The sequence below is a fragment of the Dipodomys spectabilis genome, unplaced genomic scaffold (genome assembly GCF_019054845.1).
Source record: "Dipodomys spectabilis isolate Male_0828 unplaced genomic scaffold, ASM1905484v1 ptg000273l, whole genome shotgun sequence".
In the NCBI taxonomy this organism is placed as follows: Eukaryota; Metazoa; Chordata; class Mammalia; order Rodentia; family Heteromyidae; genus Dipodomys; species Dipodomys spectabilis.
In genome coordinates this window covers 7,470,409-7,486,825 of record NW_024870950.1, presented here as the reverse complement: position 1 = coordinate 7,486,825, position 16,417 = coordinate 7,470,409, and the positions used below count along the sequence as shown (strand labels likewise).

Sequence of the window (16,417 nt, the reverse complement as noted above, 5' to 3'; positions counted from 1 at the left end):
TCCGGAAGGCCATGGGATGGCACTCAGAACATTTAACCCTCCTGGCTGGTCCCAGTAGGCACAGGAGCAGGCACCAGCCCTTAGTTAGTGGGCAATGGGTTGATTGAGGGCTCCTGGGGGACCAGGTCATGGCTCTATACCAGGCAACATGTTATTGTTTTTCTGTCTTAGCAACCAGTCCAGTTGTATCAGTGGACAGTGGCTGAATATTGGGGCCCCTGGGGTTTTCCTTAAAGTCAATCCCAGGGCTCCTTTAATCCCAAGGGGTCCAGGACAGGTGAAGATGGGTATCATGGAATGTATAAACCATGCTGTGATAAAGGGCTCTTATCTGTACAGTGACCAAGAAAATCAAAATGGCTGTTAGACCCCCAAAAGAGCCCAGGACACTATCCTGTGCTCAGCCTGGTGTACTCACAGGAGTTAATAAGCTGCCCGAGAAAGTGCAGCCTCCGCCAATAGGTCCATAGCCCCGACAGAGAGAAGGAGCATCTCAGCTGCGGTGACCTCAGCCCGCTGACCTCATGGTGTGGGGCTATCTCCTCGCTTGGTGTTGGGCTCCCCCTCTTCTCACCCTCTGTTTGCTGGTGGTGTTGCCTTCTGTGTTGCCCTGTGGATGGATTGTTCTTTTTTCTGTGGTGACTCCTCTCCAGGCTCTGCTTGGTGGGCTTCTGGTGTGGCTCCGCCCTGTTTGTCTCTCTCTGTGTCCTGCCAGTGGTTTTACCCTATGGTAGGTTACATCATGCTGTTCTACCACAGGGTAGAACCACGGACAGGATACCGGGGTACCCTCTGCATCGAAGGACTCCGTCTACCCAGCCACAAACAGCCCAGCCTCCAGGGCCCGCCCCACTGGGAACAGTCCTCTGCCAACTTAGCTCAAGCCTGACAGGACTCTGAATTCTGGCTTGAGGCTTGGACCTGGGGTGCAAATAGATGCTAAGGTGTGGGTGTGGGTTCAGATGAATGCGGGGGAGAGTGGGAAAGGAGCTGGTGAGGGAGGGCAATGGTGAGTGAAGTGAGATGCCTGTGCTATTATTGCTGCTGGGTGAGGATTAGAATCTGGAGGTATGGGCAGCACAGTTTTCATGGTGCAGGTATTGGGAATGTTACCATATATTTACGTTATAGTGCCGAATCAGATAAAGTGGAAGCAGGTTGGTTGCTGTCGTACAGCACCTGCATAGAAATACTATAGCAACAAATGTGCAAATGTGTGAAATGTATAACTTAGTACCCTTGTGTAGTGTGCAACCTACACAGTTATGCCTGGAGGCCAAGGACAATAGGAGCAACTTAGTCCTTCAAAGCGCTGCACAGATGACATAAAGTCTTGGAATGTGCCACAGCCCTGGAACTCACAGTTTTCCTGAGCATTATCCTCAAGTGCCGCTGTCTTAGTTCACCCTCAGTCTGAGCCCAGCTGGCTCGCTACCCAGCTGCTTGTCTGGGAACAGCCCCCAGACCCCCTGGGACACACGGCAGTCACAGTCTCTGTGCAGGTGTACGGAGGGATCCATTGCTCTTTTCTCTCTTCCCTCACAGAGAGTGGTTTTTCCTTTTGTCCCACGAGGTGCTCAACCCTATGTACTGTTTATTTGAATATGCTGGCAAGAACAATTACTGCCTGCAGATCAACCCGGCCTCGTCCATCAACCCTGACCACCTCACCTACTTCCGCTTTATTGGCAGATTCATTGCTATGGTAAGGGGAACCTGGAAGTCCCCAAGTCCCAGGAGTGCTTCCTTCCCTTTCCCTTCCTCCCCCTGGAATTCCAGGAGGACATATTCTTCCCCTGAGCCCTCCAAGCAGCACCCAGGGAGAGCCATGCTTCCTATACTGGCACCCGCTGTCTCCCCCGCAGAAGTTTGCACCTGAAAATGGGAAGAGCTAGAGATAGTTCTAGAGAATCCAGAGCTTTCTCCGTGGCCCACTGTGAAGTACTGCAGGTTGCATGTGATTGTGTAGCACTTTACGAGTAGAATCCCAGGGCCCCTGAGCAGTAGGCTTCACTAAATGTTAAAAGTGCACCCTGTGGGGTACTGGGTTGGTGGCTGGGCTGAGCAAAGCCATAGCTGCCTGCCTGCTGCCTGTCTCTGGAAGGTGCTGCCGCCTGTCATGATCCATGGGGGTGGAGGGAAGACTAGACTGGTGCAAAACCTAGGGGAGGCACCCAGATATAGGCACCCAACATGACTGTGGACAGGGAGACCATGCCATGTCTTCCACGGTATCTTGTGGGAGTGGAGATCCCAGCTATGTGCAAGAGAGCCTGTGGAGGCCATAGCCGCCGCTGTGCTCACTGTGCTGTGCTTCTTTTCCTGGAGTCCCACAAGTATCCTCCTTCCCCTCTTGGGAGGATAAGGTCCTTAAGGGTTTGTGACTAAATATGGTCCTTCCCATCATCTGGATGTTCTTGGCCAAGGCTCCAGGCTCTGGAAGTGGGCACATTCTTGCCGTGTCTGGAGACCCGCCTGGCCCAGCAACCAGGACAGGCCAGTGAAGCCCTAGACTATTGCCCCTGGCCACCGAGTTTCACTCTCTACCACACTGGCTTTGTTTTGGCTTCCTCCTCCACCTGCTGTGAGCACCCAGTGAATCAGGGCTGCCACCTGGAGCTGTTGTGAACAAGTCTTCCTTGGGCATGAGTCAGGCCTCTGCTTGACCAGGAGTAGCCTGGGGAGCATTCTCGGCCACAGTGGGTCAGCCCTGTTCCTTATCTCTGTGGCTAGCAGGGTGGGATCAGAGTGTGTCTCAGGGTCCACGTCAAGACAGAATAGTGTGCTTATTTCCTGGACTTTTCCTGGTCCCCGAAACAGCTGGCTGCTTACAGTCCCCTGGGGAGGGAAGGAAGGTAGTGGAGCAGCCTTTTGGCCAAGAGCCTGCCTGCCTGCCTCACGCCCTGCTTCTTCCTTCCTCAGGCATTGTACCATGGAAAGTTCATTGACACAGGCTTCACCCTCCCTTTCTACAAGCGGATGCTCAACAAGAGACCAACGCTGAAAGACTTGGAGTCCATTGACCCTGAATTTTACAACTCCATTGTCTGGATCAAGTAAGTCCTGTGCTTGCTCTGAGCTGACAGAGAACAGGGCTCTTCCTGGGTACTTGGCACCATGGTTTTAGTCTCCTATGCCAGAGAGGTCCTGAGCATTTACGCTTACCTGACTTTTCTATGAGCTTGTGGAGAGACTTTCCAGGTCCACTGTAGGGTGAGTCCAGAGTCCTCTCCTATATCAGGAGATGTCCTCTGCCACTGATCAGGATTCTAGGCCCATCTGTGAGTCTTTAGTGCCTCATAGGCAACAAGATGAACACCTTCCCCCTTGGCCTCCTGTGCTCCAGAGAGAACAACCTAGAAGAATGTGGCCTGGAGCTGTTCTTTATCCAGGACATGGAGATCCTGGGCAAGGTGACAACTCATGAGCTGAAGGAAGGTGGCGAGAGCATCCGAGTGACCGAGGAGAACAAGGAAGAGTACATCATGTGAGTCTCAGGTCATGGGAGGGGATGGGGAGGGAGAGACCCAGCAGGTCCCTGAGAATGGGTTTCTACTCTTGTCTCTGGGGCCCATAGGTCAGCACAGATTGCAGGAGCCTCTCAGTTGCACCCATCTGGGCTGGTGGTCCATGGCTGGCCATGTAATGACATGAGCTAGGGGATCCACAGCATCAGGCCCTTGCTTACCTTTTTGTGTGAGGGAGGCTTCCCAGCTGAGGGAACTTACTTAGATATCACCATCTCTTTCCCAGCAGGGAATTTCTGTGTGTTACTTGCTTAAGTCCACTATCTGTTGGGTGCTGGTGTGCACACCTCCACACATCTTCTTCAGGCCTTTGGCCTAGGCTTTCCTCCCCACACTGCTGAACAGCGAAGGTTCAATGAGTGATGGCGGGAGGAGTGCGAGGAGGAGGTAGTATGGGAATGGGGCATGTCTCCATGTCACAGAGACGTTTCTGGGCTCTGGTCTAAGGCCTCCCACACCATAGTTTGAGTATCCCAAATGACGCAGTGGATTTGTTCACTACACAGGCAGGAAGGCAGCCAGGCCAGGTGTCCCAGGCTCCACCTGTGTCTGGTCTTTGGTTCTAGGTTGCTGACTGACTGGCGTTTCACACGCGGTGTGGAAGAGCAGACCAGAGCCTTCTTGGATGGCTTCAACGAGGTAGCCCCACTCGAGTGGTTGCGCTACTTTGATGAAAAAGAGCTGGAGGTGCGTGTTGAAGGCAGGAACCCCGAGTCCCTGCTTCAGGAGTACTCACAGAAACTCCCTAGTCAACTCCCTCCCTTCCCCCGACCTTTGGCTGCCTGGTGTGGTAGGGCGGGTGGTTGTCACTGGGGTCCTCAGCCCCCACTTCCCTGGGACACATAGGTGGAGAGTGCAGGGACATGTGTTACCCATAGGATTTAAACTGCTATAAAACGCAGGTAGTCTCAGGTTGGACGCCTGGCTTCTGTTGGTAGAGCATCAGCCACTGAGCAAAGTGTCGGGTACAGAGTTTGAGTCCTGGGCTTGCAACAACAAAAAGAAAAAAAGTAGGTAGTAGAAGAGGTTTAGGATTGCTTCACCTGCTAGCGAGTGGGTGAAGAAAAGTGGGGCCCAAGGCCCCCCCCAGAGGTGGGGTTATTGCTGGGGTCGCTGACTCCTCTGTCCCTGCAGCTGATGCTGTGCGGCATGCAGGAGATAGACATGAGTGACTGGCAGAAGAACACCATCTACCGGCACTACACCAAGAACAGCAAGCAGATCCAGTGGTTCTGGCAGGTGGGTGCTGGGTCCCCTCCTGCTGGGCTGGGGACTGGTCTTGGCAGGGGACATTTTAGAGTGATCTCAAGGAAATGGGACTTCAATAGACTCGGGCTCAAGAACCTGGACACTCTCGGACACTCTTCTCAACTCCCCCAACTTGCAGGAGAGGCTCAGCCTGGCTCTGGACAGAAAGGAGGCTGTGGAGGCTGGGCTGGGGCCAGTGTGTGTGAAGGTGGTTGTTACTGGTCAGCCTGGGGCCAGCTGGTAAGGACCCAGGGAGGCCTGCAGGCAGGACGTACAGTTGTTGTTGGTCATACCTCGTAGCGGTTCAGGTAGAGGTTGAGGCTTCCCAGGTTGGTGGCTATCATCCCCTGCCCAGTGGGCGCCTGGGCCAGTGTGTCCCCTGACTGCCTTGGTTGTTGGGGTCACAGGTGGTGAAGGAGATGGACAATGAGAAGAGGATCCGCCTCCTGCAGTTCGTTACAGGAACCTGCCGCCTGCCTGTTGGGGGATTTGCCGAGCTCATCGGTATGTTTTCTTTGTCCTGCTGCCCCCCTGGCTGGGGGTGAGGATGGTTGGAGAGGAGGGTGGGACCTGGCGTCTTTCTGAAAGCGAGCAAGCCCATGGGTGGGGAAGAGCTGCATGCGGGCTATGCCATGGGAAAGGCTGACGGAAGATGTGCTCTCACCTTGGATAACAGGGAGCAATGGCCCACAGAAGTTCTGCATTGACAAGGTTGGCAAGGAAACATGGCTGCCCAGAAGCCATACCTGGTAAGCCTTCTTTGGGTGGGATGTGGTGGAGCTGCATGGATCCGACAGGTTCCTCCCAGTCCCGTGAGGAGGGCAACTGGGGCCTAGGCTCTGAGAATGACACTTGCATGGCCCTGGGGTGTCAGGTGGGAGAAGTGGGGCTGTGACAGATCACCTCTACCCCAGCCTCTGACCTACCCCTTGTTCTATTGAAACAGAAACACTTGCAGTAGGCAGAGCTACTGTGCCAAGGGCCCCTAGTCCCTCGCCATTTTTATAGGGTCCTGTACCTTCCACTGATGCCTTCAGGGTCTAGGGCCTAAGTCACGGAGGGCTGATGTGGTAGTGCCCTAGGGCCCTGGCCTGCTGATGGGCACCGTTCTCTCCCATCCTGACAGCTTCAACCGCCTGGATCTCCCACCCTACAAGAGCTATGAACAGCTGAAAGAGAAGCTGCTGTATGCCATTGAGGAGACTGAGGGCTTCGGACAGGAGTAACTGCGGCGGTCCCTCCCACACCCCTCAGTGCACACGTAGTCCCAAGTCCTCCCTGCCCGAGAGGCCACTGGCCACGCAGCCCTCAGGAGGCCCCCATGGATGGTGGCCCTGCGTGGGACCTTGCTTTCATCACGTTGGTGACGGAAGAGTCAGGAGGCGGTGTAGCCCTCCCTCCTGCCTGCTGGTGGCAGTCTGGAATAAAGCCCCTAGTCACCTTTGGCCCCATCACCCACTGCAAAGTCTGAGGGCTGACCCTGTCTTCAGAACTACCCCTAGGTCAAAAGCCTGGGCTGTGTTGAGTGCGTGCTTAAGCGAGATCAGCCACTTGGGATGGCTGCCCTGGAGTGAGAAAGCCGAGGGTCTTTGCGGGCATGGGAGTTTGTGCTTAGCTACAACTTCCCAGGTCTGTCTGAAATGCAGGTCTGAGGGAGAAACTGCATGGAGGCAGCTTCGCTTCCCTCCCAGGCAGGCCGTAGCCACAGAGGCTCAGCAGTGGACTTGGTTCTCCCAATTCTTGGTGTGGCCAGCTCGTCTCTTGCCAGCCAAGGACTGGGTGAGCCACGCACCACAGGGATCCCCAGGAGGGAAATGACAAACTCCCTCAGGCTGGCCTTCTACATAAACTTGAAGCGTTTGTGTTTAGGGTTGTTTCCTGCTTTGTTTTTGGTATGCTGCTGTCCCTTTCTGTCAAGGAGCTGGTACCTCGGGTGTCCTGAGGCCTCAAGGGGACCCAGCCCCATCGGTCCAATTTTCCCATCTGCCCCTTCTCTCAGGAACCAGCTTAGCCGTTCTGTGAGCTCAGTAGGCCTCACCTGGAGGCTTGGCTGCCCAGCAGCCAAGGCCCTGAGCTCATCACATTTGCGCCTTCACTAGGATTCCCTTTGCTTCATGCAGTCACCCAGGCAGGGCCCCAGCAAGGGTCAGGTGGGCCTGGGAGTCATCTCTGAGAACCTCCGGAGCTGCAGCAGCTGTCAGTCCCTAGCTTAGAATGGAGGCATCCTGGCCAGCTGAGGCTGTGTAGACTTGAGTCTATCTGCCAGTGGGAAATAACACCACCAAAAACTAGCAGAAGGCTAGCTCAGGAGCTGCCCCAAGGGCCTGGCTTATTTGACTCCCATGAGCCCTTATTGTGGGGACACAGCCCCTGATTGACATCTAGTTGTGCAAGTTCTGCTTGGGTGCTCCCTAGTCCAGGTTCCCAGGGCTGTGAGGCTGCAGACCAGCCTCCTGGGCCCTGGGCGGGTTCTCCAGCCAGTCCCTGACGCCTTCTGAGGATGGTCTTTCCTCTACATCCAGTCCTTCCCCTGTGTAGGGAGGCTCAGTCCACACCCACCCAGGCTGCAGTGATTTGAGTGGCCGGCTTGCTGCAGTGCAGCCCTTCCTTTGATCACTCACTGAACTTGCTCTGCAGGAGTCACCGCAAGGGCCTGGGGGGTGGGGCTGTGTGGGAGCTGCCAGCGAGGATGTTCACGTGTGTTCGTATGTGTGTGTGCATACATGTATATAACTGAAGTGTTTGTGGAATGCCCTGCAGCAGCACCACTGGATTGGTTGATGGACTGTTTTGTAATGCCCGCCCTGCCTTGGTATTGCCAGTTTCTTGTGCAATAAACAATCAGCAGCTGTGGGTAGTGTCGGTGTGGCTTGTCTGCCCACTCACTGCCCTCCAGGCCATGGGGCTTGGAGCCCTGTGGACCCTCTAGGCCCAGACCAAGGCAAGTTCCGTGGCCCCCTTGTGAGTTTGAGAAGCATATGTGCCATTACCAAGCTGGCCCTACTTCTGGGAGGTGTGGACAGTCCCATTGCACCTTTGCTTTCTAGAAATGATATTGTTGATCATGAGCTTTTTTTTTTTTTTTTCTTTAAACTGGTCCTGAAGCTCAAACTCTGGTCCTGGGCACTGTCCCTGAGCTTCTTTTTTGCTCAAGTAGAGAGCCACTTCTGGCTTTTTTGAGTAGTCTATTGGAGATAAGAGTTCAGACTTTCTTGCCTGGGTTGGCGTTGAACTGTGATCCTCAGATCTTAGCCTCCCGAGTAGCAAGGATTATAAACATGAGCCACAGGCACCCAGCATGAACTTTTTCTTAAAGACAGTATCTCATTGGCTAGTCCAAGCTGACTTGAAACTTTTAATACCTGTCCAGGCTGACCTTGAATGGGGGATCCTCCTGCCTCTACTGTGTAATTCTGGGATTACAGGCATGTACCATTTTGTCTGGCTGTGCCTTTATTTTAAAAGTTCAAATTCACAGACACAAAGGTCTCCTTCACTCACAGTTTCTTGCTCACTCTGATCCCCTTCTGGAGGCAACCATTGTTGATGTATTTGTTTTTGGATCACTCCAGATAAACTTTGAAGTCCTCACAGGCCCTTGCCGAACCAGCCTAGCCATGCCAGAATCTCCTGCTACCTGCTTTGCAGCGCACACCTGTGAGCGCCTGTCTCTTGTCCTATCCTATTTCTAACTCCTGCCTCCTGCCCTTGTACTTGTATGTGACTTCGGCCCTTTTTGTAGAAGCTTATTCTAAAAAGAAAAAAGTGACTAAACGTTTCGATTACTACCATTACATAGTTTACTATATAGACTAATGCAGTGATTTCTAGCACAGCTTTCCTCTTGGGTCCCAATTACCTCTTCCCCTCTTTTTGTTATGTCCTCAATTATTTTCTTTTCTCTTTCCACCCCTTCTATTCCCCATCCTCTCCCTCCCCTTTCCTTTGCCATAACTGGGGCTTGAGCTCCAAGCTTTGTGCTCTTGCTCAATTTTCTCACTCAAGCTGGTGCTTGAGTCACACCGATTGAGCCACACCTCCACTTACAGCTCTTTGCAGGCTAATTGGAGATCATAGTCTCAAGAATTTGTCTCTCCAGCCTGGCACCAGTGGCTCTCACCTGTAAGCCTAGCTACTCAGGAGGCTGATATCTGAGGATCGTGGTTCAAAGCCAGCCTGGGCAGGAACGTCTGTGAGACTCATATCTCCAATTAACCACCAGAAAACTGGAAATGGCTCTGTGGGTCAAGTGGTAGAGCTCTCACCTTGAGCTGAAGAGCTCAGGGACAGTGCCCAGGCCCAGAGTTCAAGCCCCATGACAAAACAACAACAAAAAACAGCAACAACAAAAAAGAATGTCCTTCCAGTCTGGCCTTGAGCCACAATGCTCAGATGACATGAGTTACCAGCACCCAGCTTCAATTTTTTTCTTAATCTAAAATGTTTCAAATAAAACTAGACTGGAAGAGAGACCTCACCCCAGTATCAGTACATATTATTAGGCAGAGGTACATATTCAGAAGTGAGGAACAGGAGGACTTTTTGGCCCTTGAGTCCCCAGTGGGGATCCCGGGTGCTCATAAGGCTTGTGAGGGTAGAACCTTCTCGCCTGATCTGGAAAGCCCAGTTTTTGCCCTCCCACTGTCTTGGGCATTGAGGGCTTTCTGGAAACACAAAAGGTCTGAGAGCTTCCATTTAAAGAGATGTTTACAAATATTGGGCCTTCCTGGCGGGTGACTCAGACTTGGTATCCACAAGGCCCCTCTCCTCCTAGGGAAGAAGAGTCCATTTCACAAAGCCATGACCTCAGCATGTTTCCCTACAGTCTGCCCTGGGACCTGGGTCAATACCTGTAATGCAGGTCCTTCTGACTCTTGGGTAGCTCAGGCACCATAGTCCAAAGCCCACTTTCCTCTAGTCCAGGCCTGTATGAGTAGCTGATTCAGATGGAAACATACAATTTGACTTTGGTGTTTTGGGGGTTTTTTTGAGAGAGAGGTTTTCTACTCTAGCTCAGGTTGGCCTTGAACTTGGGATTCTTCAGCCCAACCTCCCAGGTGCTGAGATCGCCTAGTCACATTGTCTAATACTTGCAACTTTTGAGCATCGTCATGAACTCAGGGACTCATTTATCAAATGGTTTTTCTGTTGTGTAAAATACACAAAAGAAAACAGATCATCTTAGGTATATAGTTCAGTGGTATTAAATATATTTATAATGTGCAACTGTTACCACTATCCATCTCCAGAATTTTTGTTTGTTTGTTTTTTGTTTTTGTCGGTCGTGGGGCTTGAACTCTGGGCTTGGGCGCTGTCCCAGCACTCTTCAGCTTAAGGCTAGCTCTCTACTGCTTGAGCCACAGCGCCACTTCTGGTTTTCTAGTGGTTTATTGGAGATAAGAGTCTCACAGACTTTCCTGCCCGGGCTTTGAACCGTGATCCTCAGATCTCAGCCTCCTGAGTAGCTAGGATTACAGGCGTGAGCCACTGGCGCCCGGCTTCCAGAAATTTTTTTGACAGGTTTTTCTGTTGAGTTGAGGATGGCTTTGCACCACTGTGAAGGCCTCGAGTGCTGAGGATTACAGGAGTAAGCTCTCACACCTGGCTACAAAAATGTTTTCATCATGTAGAAACTCTGAACCCATTAAACAGTAACTTCCCATTTTTAATTCTCCTCCAGCCCAGGCAATGAGCATTTTACTTTCTATCTTTATGATTGACTACCTTCTTTCTTTCTTTTCTTTCTTTGCTTGCTTTCCTCCTCTCCTCTTTTTTTTTTTTTTTGCCCGTCCTGTGCCTGAGCTCTGTCCCTGAACCCTGTGCTCAAGGTTAGTGCTTTACCACTTGAGCTGCAGTGCCACTCTCAGCTTGTTCTGTTTATGTGGTACTGAGGAATCAAACCCAGGGCTTCATGTATGCTAGGCAAGCACTCTACCACTAAGCCACATTCCCAGCCCTCCTTTTCTTTTTTGTATAAGGGGTTTGAGCTGAGGGACTCACCTCCTTAGGGTGCCACTCTACCATATTAACCATGCCTTGGCCTTTTTTGTTTATTTTTTCATATAGGATCTTACTTTACTTCCTGGACCCCAATCCTCTTGCTTATGCTTCCTGCACTGGAGTGACAGGTGTGTCCCATTTCAGGCTCTTGGTTGAAATGAAGTGTCTTGTGAGCTATTTGCCTAGGCTGGCCTCAAATTGCAATCCTGATTGCTGCCTCCTGAGCAGCTGGGATTACAGACATGAGCCACTGTACCCACAAACATCCCTGTGTTGGGGATTAAACCTGGGCCTTACGTATTCTGGGTTAAGTGCTCTGTCACTAAACTATAACTCCAGCCCCTTATTTTATTTCAAGATAGAGTTTTACTATGTAGTCCAGACTGGCCTTTTTAAGGCTGAATAATAACCCATTATATGTATATACTATAATTTGTTCATTTATCTGTTGGGCATTTCCGCATTCTCACTGCTGCTATGAACATGAGTATATAGCACCTCTTTGAAACTCTGCTTTTAATTTGGGGTATATATGCAGAAATGGAATTGATGCATTGTATGGTAATTCTATTTTTAATTTGTTAAGACATCAGTCCATAGCTATCCCATTTTACATTCCCACTACTAGTGTACAAGTAGTCTACCTTTTCTACATCTTTGCCAGCCTTTATTATTTCCTGATAGGCACCTTTCTGACAGTTGGAAGGTGGTATTTCATGACAGTTTTGTTTTGCATTTGTCTGATGGTTAGTAGTGTTGGGCCTCTTTTCATGGGCTTGTTAATATATCTTCTGTGGACCAGTGTCCGTTAAGTGCTTTGTAATCATTGCTTGCATTCTGGTGCTTGTTACCATCTAGCATCTTAGTTCTGTTGTCACGTCTGTTGGTATCTTTGATGTTTTATAATATATTTCTAACTTTATTTCTCTTTCCTGAAACATAAAACAACTATTGGCAACCCTGAATCTTTTTGGTATTTTAAAAAAATTAGCCAAGCACTGTGGCTCATGCCTGTAATCCTAGCTACTCAGGAGGCTGAGATCTAAGGATTATGGTTCAAAGCCAGCCTGGGTAGGAAAGTCCATGAGACTCTTATCTCCAGTTAACACCAGAAAACTGGAAGTGAAGCTGTGGCTCAAAGTGGTAGAGTGTTAGTTTTGAGCAAAAGAATACAGGGACAGCGCCTAGGCCCTGAGTTCAAGACCCATGACCAACAAAAATAAATTTAAAAATTAACTATCAGTCAGGCATTGGTAGTTCATACCTATAATTCCAGCTACGCAAAAGGCTGAGATCTATGGATCATAGTTCAAAGCCAATTCAGGAGAAAACTTCAAGAGACTCTTATCTCCAATTAGCCAACAAAACATTGGAAGTAGAACTGTGGTTCAAGTGGTAGCAAAAGCAGCTAAGCAAGAACATGAAGCCCTGAGTTCAAGCACCCAGTGGAAGAACACTCCTGTAATCCTAACTACTCGGGAGGCTGAGATCTGAGGATAGCAGTTTGAAGCCAGCCTGGGGCAGGAAAGTCCCCTTGAGACTCATCTCTAATAAAACTAAGAACAAGCCAGAAGTGAGGCTGTGTCTCACATAGTGCGGCTAGCCTTGAGCACAAAGAGGCTCAGGGACAGCGATCAGGCTCAGTTCAAACCTCAGGACCTACCAATCCCCCTCCTCCCCCCCCCCAAAAAAAAAAGGCACGAAGGTGAAGCATGGTAGTGCTACCCAGAGGCAGAGGTGTGGGGTGAGTGTATCTCAAGGCTGGCCTGGGCAAAGCTAGCATGAGACTCCCATCAGACAATAAACTAAAAACAAAAGGGCTGGAGATATGGTTCAAGGGGTAAAATAAGAGGCCTTGATTTTAACCTTTAGTACTGGGGAGGAGGAAATCAGAGCCTGGGGTTCTTTCAAACTTCACTACTAAATTCTTACCTGGTCAACTTCTCTGTTCCAATTATTATAAAGACATAAAATAGAAAAAGAAAAAAAAAAGGGGCTGGGAAGGTGGCTCAGTGGTAGAGCACTTGCCTTGCATGCCTGAGGCCCTGGGTTCGATTCCTCAGCACCACATAAGCAAAAAAAAGGAAAAAAAGCCGGAAGTGGCGCTGTGGCTCAAGTGGTAGAGTGCTGGCCTTGAGCTGAAGAGCTGAGGGACAGTGCCTAGGCCCAGAGTTCAGGCCCCACAACCAGACCCCCCCCCAAAAAAATAAATAAAAATAAAAAAATAGAAAAAGAAGGGCTTGTTGAAAATCAAAAGGGATTATTGTGTGGGCCAGAAAGAAAACCCAAAGTGCAAACAAACTGTTGAGCAAGAGAAACACTGTGAGCTGCTACTCCTGGGCCTCTGCGGTGTGGCCCTATACAGACAGCTAGTGACAGGGTCCGCGTCAGCTCCAACCCCGACGAAGATGCGGCCAGCTTGCTGCTTCCCCCATGGTGACAGCAGGCCAACCAGCAAGCAAAGGCACATTGTCGCCGCTGGGCTTCTGGACGCTGGCTCTGAGCCTAGGGAAGCCAAAACACCAAGCCAAACCACGCTGCCAATAGTCCTGGGCCAGCTATTCCTAGGTCATGCCAGGCCGGGACCCCAGGCTGCCACTGGAAGAATGGGCTCCGGAGTGTAGGAGGAGGCTGCTGAAACCCTTAGGAAGCAACAAGAGGACAGGCGGACAGAGGAACAACTTCATACGTCTGGCTCTGTTTAAGAGGAAGATTCAGGTCCTTAATGACCCTTACATTGAGGCCCTAAATGTATGGGGTCTCTGCTTGAGAGCCTCCAGTCACTGTAGAGATAGAATGCTATGATTTGAATGTGCCTCTAAATTAATGTGTTGAACATTGAGTTTTTATAGTATTAGGAGGGGTCAGGGGCCATGGCTCATGCCTGTAATCCTAGCAACTCAGGAGGCTGAGATTAGAAGCCAGCCCAGGCACAAAAGTCCATGAGAGTTTTTTTTTTGGTCAGTCATGGGGCTTGAACTCTGGGCCTGGGCACTGTCCCTGAGCTCTTCAGCTCAAGGTGGGCGCTCTACCACTTGAGCCAAAGCACCACTTCCGGTTTTCTGGTGGTTAATTGGAGATGAGTCTCATGGACATTCCTGCCTGGTCTGACTCTGAACCACCATCTTCAGATATCAGCTTCCTGAGTAGCTAGGATTATAGGCATGAGCCACTGATGCCTGGCTCATGAGACTCTTATCTACAATAAACTATTCAGAAAAAGCCAGAAGTGGTGCTGTGGCTCAAGTAGTAGAGCACTAGCCTCGAGCACAAAGAGGCTCAGGGACAGTGCCCAGGCCCTGAATTCAAGCCCTAGGATTGGCAAAAGTAAAAATAGATTAGTATTGGGGTTAGATGAGGTGAAAAGGGCAGGGCACTCATGGTGGCATTAATAGTGGGGGTGGGGGAGAGGGAGAAAGAGATTCCAGTCATCACACTTGCTGTTTTGCCATGCAATGCCCTCTGCCACATTATGAGCTGAGAACACCCTCACCAGACACAGAAGTCAGCACCATGCTCTGGAACTTCTCAGCCTCCAGAACCACGTGCCAAATAAACCTTTCTAAATTACCAGTCTCGGGTATTTTATTACAACAGAGAATGGCTGTGATGGTGGTAAGGTGGAGGTGGGCTGGGGGCGCAGCAGGACTGGATAAGAGGTGTGGTTGGTAAGGGGGTGGTAGTGTGTGGATGCTGGGGTGGGAGTGGAGGAGGAGATAAGGGGATGGGTGGTAAGATGGGTTTCCTTGGTTTTATTGTCTCTAGGACATGGTGATATTTTACTTTTGTGTTTCCCACTAAGGTTATCCTCATCCTAAGGCATTCATTAGGCACCAAAATTTACTAAGAAAACCCTCCTAGGGTGTGGAGGGATTAAAAACAGAAGTAGGGTGAATTTGGTCCAAGTACATTATGTACATATATGGAAATAGCATAATGAGTCCCCTTTGCATAATTAAAAACTAAAAAACACAAACCACCCACACATAGCCTATTGCTTATTACCCTTGTGAATTCCTGTTCCTACTTGAAATAGGTGGATTTCTTAGTTGGCCCCCAATGATCCCCTCATGGGGCTCTCAGCTTTGTGGTGTAACCCTCTCCCCTTGAGTGTGTGCTAGTTTAATTCTTGTTTCTAACCAAGAAAATATGGCACCCACGAGGCAATGCCATTTCTGTGGTTTAATTGCCAAAGATTGTCATCTACATTTTGCCAGCTGCTTTCCTATTGTCTTCTTGGCATGAGGAATCAAGCTGCTTTGCTGGAGAGACCCACAGGCAAGAGATGAGCTCCGCCCGCTGTGGCCCAGGAGGACCTGAATCCTGCCAAAAGCCTTGTGAGTTTGGAACTGGATCCTTCCCTTCTGGAACTTTCAGATGTCTAACAGCTCAGTAGCCACACCTGCAGCCTGAAAAGCAGCCCTGAGCCGAGGAAGCCAGGTAAGCTGGGCCTGGGTTCCCTTCCCATAGAAGCTGGGAGATAACAAATGTGTATTGATTTTTAGCTGCTAGGTTGTCTCATAATTTGTTACTCAGCCATAGATAACAAATGCATTATTCTCAAATCAGATCACAGTTTTCCCTTGAGACAGAATCTTACGAGGTAGCCCAGGCTGGTCTGGAATTCCTCCTGTCTCAGTCTCCTGAGTGCTGGGATCATAAGCATGACACCACCATGCCCAACACATGGTTATGGCTTCTAACAAATGAAAGAGAACCTTCCTCACTCCGCGCTTGAGGAAGGAGAGTCCTGGATAGTGAATGTCTCCCCTGTCCCTTCCCCCTCCTGACATTTCTGCCTGGCCAGGACCTGGCCCAGCCTGTGACTGCGACTCCCGGCCTCCAATGTCATTAGTGCTTGTCTGGGCCTCCAGCCAAACCCAGTTGGCAAGACAGTCTCTCAAGGACAATTTGGAGGCCATTTCCTGTGTAATTACAGCATGCGTGGCAGGGAAGACAATGCTCTTGTAGTGGTAAATTAGCCTTTGCATCCCCAGCCTCCCACCGAAGGGAGTGTTTGAGGCTCAGCTCCTGCCTCAGTGGCCTCTTTGTGAGCACCTGGGCTGGCCGGCCATCAGTGTAGAAGCCTTGTTTCTTCTGGGCAGCAGTTCATTCCCAGCATTAGGCTCTTATAGTCATGGTGGTTTGCCAACTGCCTGTAATTGGCTCATACTAGTTAAAATAAGAGGTAGGTGAGAAGTGGCCTGTGCATTTAAGCATTGACTAATACCTGGTCCCTCTCCAAAAGAGTGCCACACTATGGATCGTCTTGGCCATAGAATACAGGAAGCCTCTAAGTAGAGACAATACAACAGTGAAGGATGTGGCAAAGTAGGGTGTGGGTGAAACCATAGATTAGGGTGTGGGGAAAGCATCTCTAAACAGATGTTTCAGCCTACACACTAGAAAGATAAGAAGGTGCCAGGCGAGTAAAGAGGGAGAGGAAGAGGTCTGAGAGGGAACGAGACCTTCCAGGAGGGAGTAGTGGTAGGGGTGATGAGATTGGCAGGTGGGGAGGGGAGGGAGTCTAGCTCTGGGCCCTTGTGAAGAGCTTGGGTTTGACTCTGAGAAGAATGAGAGAGCCCGAACCTTGAAGGGGTGTGACTTGAGGTATGGCTGAACCAGATTCCCCTGAAGACAGT

The 16,417-nt window shown here is 50.4% G+C and overlaps 1 protein-coding gene across 3 annotated transcripts in view; it reads left to right on the top strand.

Annotated features, from left to right (window-relative positions):
• Positions 1 to 7,628, top strand: part of Wwp2 (WW domain containing E3 ubiquitin protein ligase 2) — a 114,974-nt gene extending 107,346 nt beyond the window's left edge. For all 3 annotated transcript variants that reach the window (XM_042700697.1, XM_042700699.1, XM_042700698.1), the window contains 8 exons: positions 1,546 to 1,705; positions 2,923 to 3,056; positions 3,347 to 3,487; positions 4,094 to 4,214; positions 4,662 to 4,766; positions 5,183 to 5,279; positions 5,452 to 5,524; positions 5,902 to 7,628. In XM_042700697.1, the coding sequence (XP_042556631.1) occupies positions 1,546 to 1,705; positions 2,923 to 3,056; positions 3,347 to 3,487; positions 4,094 to 4,214; positions 4,662 to 4,766; positions 5,183 to 5,279; positions 5,452 to 5,524; positions 5,902 to 6,001 (931 nt within the window). In that variant the 3' untranslated portion in view covers positions 6,002 to 7,628. The remainder of the gene's footprint in view (positions 1 to 1,545; positions 1,706 to 2,922; positions 3,057 to 3,346; positions 3,488 to 4,093; positions 4,215 to 4,661; positions 4,767 to 5,182; positions 5,280 to 5,451; positions 5,525 to 5,901) is intronic.
• The last annotated feature ends 8,789 nt before the right edge of the window (positions 7,629 to 16,417 follow it).